Here is a 14,673-nt window from a genome sequence, read left to right as displayed (position 1 = left end):
AACCTCTCCCCTCATCCTTGCACAAATGCACTGATCTGGGTACCCATGGTCAGGTTTTTATCTGGTGGAAAGGAGGGACAGGTCAGCCAGTGCTCTCCAGCAGGCAGGAGGTATTTGTTCTATCTCCATAGCAAGTACAGGCTATGACTTCTGAGTGACATCTCCTGTTCTGGAACTCTAAATGCCCACCATGAGCTTGCAGCCAAAGCTGTGAAATCCATATCCTTCACTACATAGTTTTACATGGTGCCTTTTGCTCCTGCCCCTCTTCAATTACACGTGGCAGAGCATCTCTAACTGCACGGAGAAAAAGGCCTATCCCAACTACGTGAGAACTGGTTCAGGTTCTCAGAACCTCTGTGAAAGCAGGAACAAGCACAACTAAATGTGCTCTTACTCCCCAAATCTCTGCTTCACCAGGGAGCCTGGACTAAACTGTTCCCCTGCAAGGTGTACTTTCTACGGCATCTACTATGCCAGCCCCTCTTGGACAAGGGCAACAGAAACACAGCTGCCTGGGAGCTGCTCCTGAAACAGAGTCAGCTGCTACCAGCTACTGCTCCACTGGAACAGAAACAAATAAATAAAAGGGGTTAAACTCCTAGACTGCAGCCAACTTATGTCCCTCTTGGGCAATGTTTTTCTGGTAGAGCTTCTCACCTAGAGAGAAAATTTCAAGGAGGGGAAAAAAAAGGGGGATGACCATAGGAGGGAATAGGAATCTTGTATCTACTTTCTGTTACCTGTCTCTTGAGTGGAAATTTGGAGACTTTCTGTACAGTGGGGGTGTTCATGGCTTTTTTGTTTGGCATTTTCATCCTGCAGACAATCACAACGATCACCACCAGGACGAAGAGAACAAACCCAGTGCTGTAACTGAGAATGCCAGCATACACTGAGCCTGAATCATCCATTTCCATAAGCTCCTCTGCTGCGGGGTAACAAGAGATGGCAGTCAGGATAGGGCGGGCAGCTGCCCACATGCAACTACACACACGCAGCACAAAGAATTTGGGGAGGACTAGCTCATCTGTGCCAATCTCCTGAGTGACTTCAGTGAAGGCACTCTCCTAGGCCAGTGGTTTTCCACCTGCTGCTGCAGCTAAAACATTAGTTCAGTTTGCCTTTTTTGGGGTAATTACTGCAATCCTGGAGTTTCTATGAGCCTTCAGCACACAGGTTGAAAACCACTGCTCTAGGCTGAAGGCATCTTCACGTGTCTGTGCTGTCCCTCTGACCCAGATCTTGCTTTCTCTGCACATCCACATCACGTATCTGGATGCCTCAGATATGCAAAGGCTGCAGGACTGGGTTTGCTGCACTCCACTGATTCAACTTTCCCAGCAAATATTTCCACCAGACCAGTGCCTGCCCTGAGGGACCAAAGGGCTCGAAGGGCACCCAGGGATGACGCATCACACGGAGAAAAAGTCTCATGAGAGCACTCTGCATAATTATTTCATGAAAACTTAGTTCTGCTGGAAAGAGGATGGAAGGTCCGGCCCAGAGAAGTGGCTGAGCTGGGAGGGTGACAGCATGAGCCCATCAGCAGTGGCTTCCTGCTAGCAAGACTTTTTGGGGATCAACAAAGCTCAGCTCTGTTTCTTCCCTTGTTCCTTTCAGGACAGGCACGTAGATCAGAGGAAGGGGCCATGGTGCTACTGATTTTCTGTACCCCAAAGGTGTGCTGGCATCAGAGGAACAGTCAGCAGTGGGAAACTTTATAATGAAGTCATGCTGGCTTGGTTAGCCCACTAACAGCTCGTGTACATCACTGCTGCCCCAAAGAAGTGTTTCTGGCAAGCAGCAGGCACTCTCCCCTGGCAGCAGCAGGCTCTGTGTCAGCTTTTCAGCGGCTGTGTCCAGGGGAACATGGGGAAATGGCTGTCAGTGACATGTGGGGCTGCACCAGCCTGTGTGCCAGCTGTGCAGGGCCTGATCCTGCCCAAGTGGTCATCTCCTCCTGCGAGGAAGGGTTACCAGATCTCCTGGGTCTGGCACTAGGGTTGGTGCCACAGCTCTGTGCCTTGGTTCATACCGTCTTGCCCTCTGCTCCATGCCTCTCCTGCTGTAGTGTGGACAGGGGTTTACAAGCAGAGGTTCCCCAGACAGGCTGTATCCTGCTCCCTCCCTGTGGGTAGCACTTTGGGGCCTGCTGCTGCATAGATGGCTGTCCTTCACCATGTCTGACTTCAATATAAAGTTCCACTTCATGTTTTTTGGTGGGTTTTCTCCTGCTTATTCTTTGCTTAAATAAGAGGTATGAGTTCATACACTGTAAATACAGCGTAACAGTCAGATGAGACAGTTAGGAGATTCTCAAAATAACAGAGACATTAGTCTTCTAACCAAAGGAAACAATTTCTCATCCAGTGGATGGCAGAAGCAGAAACAGCTATTATAGAGCTGGCAAATAAACAGAGAAAAGACCAGCAGATCCCACCAGCAGCAGGACTGGGCATGGAGGAGACCTTGAGCCCCAGTAAAAGCAATTACATCCAAATCACCCGCACAGATAAAGTCAAGATTAGAAATGCCAAAATTTCCAGTTCCTAAACACATCCTGAGACAGATGTGTTGCGAAATGGACCCAAATGTGGTCTATGACTGGTTAAGCCAAAGTAGGGTGTATAAGATTTTGAGTGCCCCTTTCAGTAAGGATCTACTAAATATATTCAGGTCTGTTCCTGCACTCTGCAAGGCACAGCACCCATGAGATTCAGTATGAATACTGCTGGTGCTTCCCTGGATTGTGCTCAAGCCTGTCCAGTAGCTGGAGGCAGAGTCTGCAGGTGAAGGAACAGCACAGCCTCATTCCCCTCTTTTGCAGAGCAGACCCCTCTGTTGCACATTCTGCGCTGGCTTCATTGTCTGTGAGAGCTTTGCACATGAAAGGACCACAAAATCGAGGTCACTCTAGCCTCAGGTTTCAAGCCCACTTCAGCTTTCATCGATTCCAGCTGGAGCAGGCAGCATGCAAAGCCCCTGGGAGCCAGGACTCCTGGGCTCTGTCTACAGATGACTCTCCTTGACCTTCTGTTTGAGATCGCTATCTTGGCCTCCTCATCTGTGAAGTGGAAATGATGCTACAGGCAGGGAAGTGTATACTCACACCAACCACTTTTGCATCTAATTTTAGGTTAAGATATGAGGCTAGACAGAAAGGTTCCTCCATAATATGATCCATGTCCACGTCCAGTTCAGGTGCCCTGGGATCATCTGATGAGGAGGTTTCTTTCTGCCACTGGCAGTGTAAGAAGACAAAGTTCCTCATTTTGGCACTTAACAGTCTCCTAACAAAGAGGCTGTGAACACCTCCCTGTTATCAAAGAAGATACTGGGCATTTTGTAGCATTACTGAAATAATAATTTAAATCTTGAGATGCAATGCATGTGTCAGCTGTGAATATGCAACAGGGGTCTGGAGCAAATCCCAGAGGAGAGCCCTCCCTTCCAAGCAAGGGGCGAGCTGCAGGAACTTGGCATTTCTAAAGCAAAACGTCAAGGAACCCTGGAGAGAGAAGGAGAGGCCAGCACAGAAGGAAATACCTGGTAGCACCGTCAGCCAAGCAGAGTGATGTGAGAACCCAATAGAATTCCCTGCGAGACAAGTATACTCCCCAGCATCCTCAAAAGTAACATTTCGCAAGTACAGAATCTCTAGCTCCTTATCCGTTGTGTTAACACCTGCCGTCTACAGGGAAAAAAAACACACACATATAGAAAGAGGGAAAACAGAGAATAAGCCACATTCCCAGCAAGTGTGAGGACACCACAGGCAAATTTTCAAAAGCAGATTAAGGTGGGTTGTTTTTTTTTTTCCAGTGGCCCATATTCCACATTTATTTATTCATTCCCCTCTGCAACCTGTAGTCAAAAGCAAAAAAAGTTCCCTTCACCAGGTTCTTACTCTGTCCCACTAAAGAAGCATGCAAGCAAAAGCATCCAAATGAAAAATTGTCCCCACAATATGACTGACTTGGTTAGTAGGTGAGTACAGGGGGTGAGGAAAGGAAGACGGTAAAAGAGGAGAGAGAAGAGTGAAAGAAAGGAGAAAGGAAGGGAGATGTAGTGGGGAAAGATTCAAGTGCTGATCGGAGGAACATCCAAACATTTTGATTTGTTATTTCATCAAAAAATATAGAATTTTGCATTTTTTTTTTCAGAGGGGGCATCTCAAAGCCATATATTGATCACAGAGCCCTCAATACTGTAGTGCCTGTGAGGAACTTTCCTGCAGTGGCACTGAGCAACACAGCAGCCAAATCCTCCAAGCTGAAGTCAACCCCCAGAGCCCACGAGGTTGCTGCTGCTCTCTATTTAACATGTTTGCTTGCATGAGCCAATGTTGATATTTATGTCTCCATTACTTCTCCAAAGGACAGAACTGATTATATCAGTTTTACGAGTGAAAATCTTGAAACAGCTTGGTTTTCCAGAGCTTTGAACATCACAGGTCATTAACATGCAATTCTGTTATCAGCACTCAATTGTAAGGAAGGGAAAGGAATAAAAGCGTGAAGAGTTGATAGCAAAATTTGACAGTCATTTTATTGTGGGAATTTTTCCATGGCAATTGCTGTATAGGCGTTACATTCTTGTGAAAAAAAAAAATTAGCAAGAAAATAAGATAAAGCCATTCAGCGTCAGTTGACAGGGTATAATACAAAATGAATAGTAATTTTAATCACTAGCTTCTTAAAAATGTTATAGCTCATTCTTGCAGTTGCCAGGGCCTTGGGACAGAGTCTGTGGTTTACCTGGTTTTGGTTTGCGAATGTGGAGCCAAAATGGTTTTTCGGCTATGCCTACGAAATTGTTGGCTCTACACAGATATTCTCCTTCATCTTGTTCTGTCACATTGAACAGATTTAGGTTAGCATCGGCTTCAGCGTTTTTACTGATCCAAGACTGCAGGAATAGACAGAAACCTGAACTTCAGTAAACCAAACAATACCTCCATTGCACCTATATTAGCTAGGATTGACTGTTCACAGCTATTTTCTTTTTGGCTGTGGCAATATCCCCAGCTCACCCTGTGGTGAGAGACCTAACCCAGGACTTGGGTGAAGAAGAGAAGTTGCGTTTGGCCCCCAAACCACATGCAAGTGAACTCCCTTCCCTTCACATGTGAGATTTTTTTTTTTTTAAACAGACCAATTTCCCACTTCTTCATCTGACAGCAGTCAAAGACCCTACAGTTTCATAGTAACTATGCAGACAGGAGCACCAGAGAAATGGCTTAAGCAGAGATTTGTGTTTGCAACCCGGCTCAGCAAATACTGTTTCAATTATCAGATTCCAAAATAGAATTTGGAAACAAAATATAAGCAGTGGCGGTCTGAAACTCGCTGCTGACTTTGCCTTTCAGAAATTAGCTGTAATTTTTTCCACTGCTTATAGGAGCCTCTTCTTTACTAAATAAAGTGGTGCATATAAATCAAACTTCAGACTCTTAAGCAAGGGTTTTATTTCTCTTCTTCCATGCTGCCACAACAGCACATCAGTTTTTTCCCTAAACAGTTGTTTTTATTTTGGTTGAAAATGCAAAACTGTTTTTGATGGCCTCAGAAGTAGCCTAGGGAAAGTCTAGAAAAAAAATCAACTTCAGTCCTGGAAATGAAAATAAAACAACTCTCTTCTCATTTCTGGTCTTAAGCTATCCAGCCCAGCCTCAGTGCCTTCGATTTCAAGGTCTGGTCCTGCCAATATGACTTGCAGCCCATTAAAACCAACAGGGCTGCCAGATCTGACAGGTTATTAGGAACTGAACCCAGAGGTGGCATCAGAAAGGAGCCCCAGTGTCCATATCTGATGACAAACACCACCCGTTTTGACCTGATCTCATCTCTAAGGCTTATGTGCTGGCAAGTTTGTCTGTCCTGACTAGTGGGTAAACGTGCCTGCCTGCTGTTGCTGCCTTGTTTATAATTAAACCGGGCATGTTTCAATGCAGAACATACCATTTAGCCTTTGACAAAGCTTGGGCACAGTGTTGCCAGCCCCCGCTCTGTAACTGGAATGCATTTAGTGCTCTTCTGCAAAGAAAAAGGGGTTTCCTTTGATCACAAATTAGCCCAGGCTTTCAGGAACTGATGCAGGTGATGGCTTGGTTTTGTCAGGCTGTTTAAAAAATGGGTTGAAAGTACAGCACATTCAATTTATCCATCTGGACTGTGGTGGGTTTTGCCCCGCCATTTAGATGTGAGGGGGAATTTAATGCTCTGGGCACCTCTTTCCCCCTCACTCCTATGGGTACTGGGATACTGCCCATATATAAACTGCCCCCATATACAGCAGCTTCTACAGTCCATAAAATCTCCTGAAAGCAGGAGGGAAGGGCAGGCTGATAAAAAACACGTTATCTCCCTGCAGGCACCACAGCACTGAGCAGGAGAGAGCCCTTTCTAAAGCAACTGTGGGCAGGGAAGGGCTGTTAACAGCACCCTGCTCCAGCAGCACAGCCAGGACACCGGGACAAAGCAACAGCACTGCGTGACAGCAGGGGAATGAGTCCATAATGCCAATGGACTGGCCCCAAGATGACAGTGAGATCATTTTATCAGATCTTTATTTTTAAAAAACAAGCACACACACACTAACAAAAAAAAAAAAAAAAAAAAAATCCCTGCAAAGTTGGGCCTGACACAGCTCCACAGAGGCCCAGTACTGGCACACAAAAGATGCATCCCAAAATGGAAATGCTCCGTGCCCCAGCGCTGATGCCGGCATTAATACAATTCAAAGCATTCCTGATTAACCAGAAGTAGTAAATAGACGTGTGCTGGTCCTATTCAGCAAAAAAATAAAACCAAACAAAACTTGTGCTTTCAAACGCCTGCCTGCGCTCCCCTTCGAGGAATGCGGAGCCTTTGCTGTCCACAGAAGAGAAGGTATTTGGCAATTCTAATTACCTAGCCACCCCAGTGCTGCTCCAACTTAATTTTAAAACACTATTTATACAGACTATTTATATGTTCTTTGCCACAGCAAAATGGGAGCTTGTGCTTGTGACACAAGGCACTGTTCGCAGCGGCTCTACAAACTTCCAAAAGGTAGCACTTTATCCCACGGGGACCACACACGGAGCTCGGAGACTATACTAGATGGCATGTGACACAGCCAGCTATTCAGAGCTTGGTACTAGGCTGTGAAACCAGGGGAAATTCAAATATGCATAATTCAAACACATTTGGAGAGACAGCGAGAAAATAAAAAGTTTTATCAACTCGCGAGAAGCGCGTGTTGCCAATCCTGAAGAACTGTCTCCAACCATTTCTTCCAACCAATCTGTTATTTCAATCTGTGTAATTATTTCCAGGGTCTCTGGCTTTTATTATCATGTATCTGGCTGAGTTACAGTTTTGTAGATGCTGTCTGGTAAGTGGGGTTTTTTAAAAACTTCATACAAAGAGAAGAAGGGTGTGTGCAGCAGGATGTGCACAGGGAATGTCCATGCACAGGGCAACCTCAGCTTGAAACTGCAGGGGCCAAATCTCCTTTCAGCTCTGACTGCAGAGCCAGAAAAACTCCATTTGGCCCTAGATATTTTAATAAACACCAATGCAGGATATCTTTAATTATTACAAGAAAAAAAAGGGGGGAATTTTAAAAGTCCAATGTGCTTTTCACTCTCTGTTCTCTACTTTTTATATTTACAGAGGTTGATGGGAAACCAGACCAACTGGCTTTGTTCTGGCTGTAATCTTGAAGTTCCCTTTTGAGAAAGCATTTTAGGAAAGTAAAGTCTTACTAAGTGAGCTTTTGCTGAATAAAAAAAGGCTTTCCTGAGAATGGATAATAGCAATGTTCACAAATGTCAGTGGCTCTCAGGTGCTGGTAGTTTAGCATTATTTAGTATCTGCACACTGCAGTGTGTTTACTTGGAAAAGGAAAGAATGTGTTTTAGTTGGGAGCTTTTTATTTTAATAAGCCCCCAAAATACCCCTATTGAAGCTGTAAGAAACGGTTATTTTTACAGTTTTAGGTCAAATGCAGTCTGACAGCTTCTCTTTTATTATGCTGCATTTCTCACAGTTGCCTCAGCACTTACAATTACTTGGCTTATCTTGCCACTGCAGTAGTTGTGTTATATCTGGCAAAGAGAAGAGTCTGGAATATCAACATTAGGACGTACCCCCTCCAAAAAGCAGAGTATTCCACTGTGCAGACTTAAAGAAAAGAACACTTTCAACAGCTGTCCTTAGCTTATTCTCATGAATTTTTTCTTATAGACACAGAACAATTACAGAAAATGAGACCTTGAGCTCCCTAAAACCTGATTTAAATAATGATTACCCTTCTAGGAACTTATGGAATTGAACACGTTCTGTTGGGAGTTCCTGGTTCGCATTGCACTGCTTATTTATAAACATGTAAATAAAGTTTATGGCTTCCATTGATGGTGAGCACCTTTACTCAGGGCTGATCTCTTTTGCCATTAGTATGGCAGTGAGTTTCTTTGAGGAGCATCCCCACAATGTAGCTGCTGTCTCTGTAACACTGAGACCAAGGCAGAGGAAGGACTGCCCTGAGGGTAAGAAGGAGCATGTACCAACCTTCAGCACTGTGACATAGGGCGTCCCATCCGGTCCATATTTGCTGCCGTTGACTTCCACGTGTTTCAGCCATTGGATGTGAGGCTGGGCATCGCTGTAGACCTTGCAGTGAAACTCCACATTACTCCCTACCACCACAGTCTGGTTGGCGGGAAGTCCTGCTTGCAGAATCGGCCGGTGGGGTGACCTTTCTGAAAAACAGAAAAGAGAGGAAGTCCTAATTTACTTGTACTCTTCCAGCAAGGATTCTCCTCTGAACCCTTCATCTCCTAGCTTTTCAGCAGGAAGCTTGCAAACCGTGATTGTCCCCCAGGTGTCCTGGCCATTGCTCTACTCAGTGCTTCTCAAGCCAAACAGGGAAGAGTCACCTAGGAATGGTGGAGGCATCTCAACCCTGCCATTCCTTCACTGGATCCTCTGAAGACTAGCTAAGTAATTTACTAGTCACAGATCTGAGGATGAATTCTTGGCCAAAAGGCAGCTTCTTGGTGGTTTTAGAAGACACATGATCCAGAACTTTGGGAAAGAAACCAAGCTCCTGCTTCCCATATCCTATCATGTGCCTGTTCAACATCACCACAGATCAGCTGTTGAGGGAAAACAGTGAAATCTCACCTAATACATCAAGCTGGTACGTGTGCCTAATATTGCCATATTTGTTCTCCACAACACAGGTGTAATTTCCTCGATCTGACGGCACAACGCTCTCCATCACCAAGCTCCACTGCTGGTGTCGCAACTAGAAGAAATCAAACCATCAAGCTCGTGGTCAAGTACCATCATCACCAGACCATTCAAATCAACGAACAGTGAGCTTCTACACACTTGGCCAGCATGAATGGACCCCAGAGTAGGCCTGAACATCACATGGACCTGTTTCAAGGGTCATTAATGGTTCAATGTGAACAGGAATTAAGACCAATGCAGGAACAGTGCAACACAACGTAACACACAGAAATTGCAAGGGGGACTTGTAGATTCTTCCACAATAATAACAATAATAAAACCAGCTGACAGCTGAATGTGGCACCTCTCATTAGAGTAATGACTTCAGAAGGCATCAGCTAAGATAACCCTTTATCCACTGGTCCCTTCTGCCAGAGCACTCTTGTCCCGAGACTGTCAGCTCAAAGTACTGTACTCTCATCTGCAGATTTTACCAACTGCTACATATAACCCATACGATGACTATAAACAATAAAAATCATACTTTTCAATAAAACGTATTTTAAAGATGTGTGCTATGGATGGAACAGTTTCTGACATCTGTCTGAACAGGAATGGGTGTCTACAACTGAGTTAGTCCCCTCAATTCCCTGTAAAAAACAGGAGAAAACATGCCCAGCCTTACATCTGGCCCCTAAGATGCCTGGTCAGCCCTTCTCTTTTGGCACCAAGTTTTGTACTAGTTGTTTTTCTGGATGTGGCTCATGTCCAGAGCTGTTGGTTGTTCAGTAGCAGAAGGGAAAGCACAACCCCTGTCTCCACCCTGACCTGCTGCCCCTAGAACGTTTGTTTCTAATGAGTAGAGAGGAAATAACAGATATGGAAAGCAAATCTTGAATTAATACAGAAAGCAACCAACAGTAACAAAGATGACTTCAGGATGCATAGCATGTAAAAGCTCTCCAAATCTCTGGATATTAATTTGATGCCTTCTGCCGCCCAGAACAGAACATTTAACTTTATTAAACAGTTTGAAGGTGACTCCAAGGACACAGAAGCAGGAGATTACAATAACGCTGTGCTACAAAACGTCAAGGACTGATGGAAAAAACAAGGGCGTAATTGCTCCTGGAGGTTTGTTGCTGCAGCAGGTGAACTCAAATATGAAGTCATTTAACCTCTTTTGCTACACATAAATTGCATCCACATGCTCTCGTTTAAAAGGCTGAGTTGCAATTAAAGCCAGAATTTTGCAAACAGAACGTTTAAAGTCATAGGACTAGACAGCTTAGTTGCAAGATAAGCAAGCAAAAGTAATTTTAACAAAGCTTTGTAGATCTTTGCGTCTCCAAGAACAGCACTGGTGAACACCCCACTTTTCAGAGACTGCTGAATATAACATTTCCTTTCATTTCAGGTTCTAAAGGTAATAGGAGGCTGTGGTTAAACAACCGTCTGCACAGAAATCTCGGTTGTTGCAGATGTCTGGCCAGGTCTGACTGCACCCTCTGCTCACCCAGGGCAGCGCAGATGGGGCTCAATGCAGAACCAGAATTACACCTTTTGTAAAGCAACATCCCACTTGGTGCATCTTTGCAACAGTGCGGCAATTACAGGGGAAGAGGAGCTCTGAGAACAGCCTGGACCCTGAGCTCACAGCTGAACATACAAGACTGTCAAGGAAGTTTCAATGCAAATTTGTGGCTGCTCTGTGGCTCATTTCCATACTGGCTTGTCTCACAGTTGTGCCTAAAGACTTATTTTAATCCACTTTTCAGCACTGCAAAGCATTTGCATCTGGAACCCCTAGGAGCTACCCCAAGGAAATGGAGCTCCAGATACATGGACGACTCCTTAGTCTGACCTGTATTATAAAATCAGGTCCAAATTAGGTGTTTTACTTAGGATGCACTTTCAAAGAACTTCTCTTTGTCAGGTTTGTGACAGGGACTTTGGACTCTGAACAAAGAGGAGAACCTGGGGGCACAGACTCATGGAAACTTGTCTGGAAACTCTTCTAGAAGCAACAAGACTTTTCTTTTAGGTTCAATGGCGTCTAGATTTAAAGGATAATAAAAAGGGGCATTCCCAAGTTAGAATTGTCTCCGCACTCAATAAAACACTAGAAACATTAAGTGACTTAGTGCAGGCATTAATCAGGTGGGTGAGATACTGGAAATCCCTCTGGTGTTGTCATTCTTGGCTCCTTGTGAAACAAACATTTGCAGACACGCTTGGAACCTCAGTCCGTGTTTGTCAGACTGGTATGCAAGTCAGTGCAATGGTCTGGGGAAGGGATAATCCTCTATCTCCCCTCCCCCTCAGTCTTCCCTTCTAGGGTCATTTAACACACACAGGCTTACAATATTAGAGATTCCAACAAGGATTTAACCATTAATGCTCTTTGGGAAATTTCATATGATAAGTCATATGAATTTCTTTTCTTTACCCCTTAAGGATGAACTGTAACAAAACTAGGTTAGCCTGCACTTTATGTTTTCAACACTCGCCCTTCTCTCTTGCAGGCTTTACACCGGGCAATCACATGGGATCTAAATGTCGTTTGCAAGAGGCAGAAGTGGAAGAGTGGTCAGCTTTCATCTGCTGACCACAGGCCTTTCACAATCAACATTTAAACACTTCCACACACTGAAGAGAAACGAGAACATTCCCAGCTCAAGGATTTCTGGGTTAAGACCAGATCTCGAGATGAAGTAAGCCAACCAAACTCCGCCAGATCTGGATCTTGCCCATTCTTTTCAAGCTGCCTAATCCTGTTATGAAGTTAAGTTGTAACAGGGAATTTAAATCTTAAATACATGAGATACTAAGCAGGTTTTCAATCTCTTTTTCTGGTTCAAATCTCAGCTGATATCTATCAGTATATTTATACTGGATGAGATTTATATTAGACTACTTACATCTAATCGCAGCTCAAGAACAAAAGCAAGCAAATAAGGGAAGGAAAATTACGGAGAGAGAAAGATGTCTTTATATCAAGAAAGGGACAAAGAACTACACCTAGACAGATAGAGAGCTTAAACCAATCTTGCTGTAATTGGCCTGACATTGCCTTCAATAGCTCTTTTAAGCATTGGCTTGTTGCTGGAAGGTGCCCCTAGAGAAACAAAGCACAGCGATGCCAAAGACTCACTACTGTGTTGCAGAGGATGAAACATGTCAATTTAAACTCACGGATAGATTAAAACCACTGGGAAGTGGGTAGGGGAATTGCTTTCAGCTTTAGATTTTTATTCTGCAAGCATAATTTAGTGCAGCTGATGTCACATAGTTTTGTAAAAAGCCGTTCGAACGGCGCACGCAAGCCTGAAAACACTTCATGATGATCCTTACAGCCTGCAATTAGTAAAAGATGCTTGTGCTTTGTGAATGTTATCTGCTGAAAAGCTGTTTACCCACAGGAGCTGCTTCCTCGCTTCTTTTCCCTCCTTAACTTTTCAGAAGATCCAAACCTGAGCATGTCCTCAGCCTTGTCCAGGCTGGAGCAGGGACAGGACTGAGTAGGGAGCTTCAAAGGCTTCACTGAAGCAATCACAAAAGGCTCTTTCAGGAACAGGTCTGAGCTAACAGGAAAGAAACAGCCCAAAACTGCAGGGAGGGAAGACGTTTTTGAATCCTTTTCTGGTTTCTGGAGCCCAGCACGCTTTGCATACCGAGCCCCCTTTCAAAATGCTACAGATGTGGTAGGCATTAGCACAGAGCTATTCAGAGTACTGATCAAAGTGCCTTCCTAAAAATCACCTTCTCTCCTTAGCAGTGGCTCAGGGATACGCCACAGCTGGTGGAGTGCAGGCAGGAATTGCCACTCAAGGGTCCTTCCTGCTATGCTGGTTTTGTTATTATCAGCTGTTGCCAGTTTTATTCTCCCCAAATAAAACCAGAAAGGAGTCTGATTGTGACCTTAAGGTGACAAAGGAACAACAACAAAATCGGAACAGCTGACTTTCCTGTTAAAATCCTGCCATAATTCGTCATATACAGAAGCACAGAAACTTCTGGCTAATTAAATAATTTGAGTGCAGTGGGGTTTTGTGTCCCTTAGCTCTTATCTCTGACACAAGCCAGAGCATTTTCCAGAACACCTCATGGTAGAAAGGAAGGAGGGAGAAGAAAGAAGCCAAGAAGCAGATTCTATTACTCTGGCTACAAGGGAATCTAAAACTTGACCAAGAGTCAGTAATTCATACCACAAGAATGTTAATGACCACCAGAACGATGGTCCAGCTCTTTGGTGAGGTCCTCCCCACACCTTCAAAGGATGCAGAGTCGGTTTTCCTTGAAAGCTGGGAGCAGCTACAGCTTGTTCTAACATGTCTCGACACCCTGAGCTGATCTCCAGAAATTAGGACAGAAGTTTCTGCTCCTGCTTTCTCATCACTGTCCACAATGCAACCATAAACCCAGTCTCATTTTTACCTAGTCCCCGAATGACTGTTATAGACAAGTTCAGAGGGTATTAGCTCTCAATCCCAAGGGACAGCAGCCCTTTTTAACACTTGTGTGTCAAGCAATTGCTAAGGCCACCAGAGACACCCCCACTGCCACACAGTTGGGACTGTGCTCTTACATGTACAAATGTTAATCTCTGTGAAGTACAATTTTCTACAGTCAGTAGAAAACTCCTGATAAAAACAGAGATTCAAACCAAGGCCTTACCTTGATGCCCCCAATCCTATGCTCTCCCTTGAATTCCTTGCCGTTTTTCAGCCAGTAGATGGAAGGAGTTGGGTTTCCACCTGCCGGACATCGGAACCGAACGGTGTTGGCAGCAGGAACTGCCAGCAGCTTCTTTTCCATTTTATCTGGCCTGGTCCAGAAGGGGACACCTGAGAAAAGAAAGCCCAAGTTGAACAGGCCCATTTCTGACACAGAGGATATCAGCTGGTGAGCAGATGCTTTTGATGAGGCTTTGGCATGTGCAGAGTGACAGTTAAATTGCTACCTGCTGCAGTTAAGATAGATGACACAGAAATGCTTTCCAGTTATATGACTCTCATAGAAGTAGACAGGGTGTTTGCATTTTAGGTTTGTGATGAAAGGTTCATGACCAGGTTCTTGTCTCGGTAATGCCAGTATAAATCTAGAGTAGCTGCTTTTAAATCAACAAGGAGAGTTATCCCAGATCAAGATGAGAACCTGGCCTCAGCATGTAAAAAGATACAGATGTACCTTTGGGACAATAGTAGCCAAGAAGCACAAAGAGCAGAAAGATGTTGGAATTGTAAAAAAATGTTGATGGGCCAGCAAGGGAGCAGAGAAAAAGTGTTAGCTGAATGCACTGGAAAATTTTGCTCCTCGGTGAGCACAAATGCAGTGTAGCCTCCTTAAAGGAAGGAAAGACAAAAAAAGCCAGTGCCAAACTGGTTTATCATGTTTATGTTCTTTAAGTACAAGTGATTTTAGTTTTAAAGATTCATGTTACCTTTGA

General features: G+C 44.4%; 1 protein-coding gene across 1 annotated transcript in view; it reads right to left on the bottom strand.

The window, feature by feature from the left end:
* Positions 1-14,009, bottom strand: part of FGFR3 (fibroblast growth factor receptor 3) — a 24,670-nt gene extending 10,661 nt beyond the window's left edge. Inside the window, exons 1-5 of the mRNA XM_026846956.1 lie at positions 13,902-14,009; positions 9,174-9,297; positions 8,559-8,749; positions 3,550-3,694; positions 738-928 (exon numbers count right to left, since the gene is read on the bottom strand). Of these exons, the coding sequence (XP_026702757.1) occupies positions 738-928; positions 3,550-3,694; positions 8,559-8,749; positions 9,174-9,270 (624 nt within the window). The 5' untranslated portion in view covers positions 9,271-9,297; positions 13,902-14,009. The remainder of the gene's footprint in view (positions 1-737; positions 929-3,549; positions 3,695-8,558; positions 8,750-9,173; positions 9,298-13,901) is intronic.
* Between the last annotated feature and the right edge of the window lie 664 nt (positions 14,010-14,673).

The sequence above is a fragment of the Athene cunicularia genome (assembly GCF_003259725.1).
Source record: "Athene cunicularia isolate RWA chromosome 4 unlocalized genomic scaffold, athCun1 chr4_part1, whole genome shotgun sequence".
In the NCBI taxonomy this organism is placed as follows: Eukaryota; Metazoa; Chordata; class Aves; order Strigiformes; family Strigidae; genus Athene; species Athene cunicularia.
The sequence above is the reverse complement of the archived record's forward strand: the minus strand, read 5'-3'. Positions and strand labels throughout refer to the sequence as shown.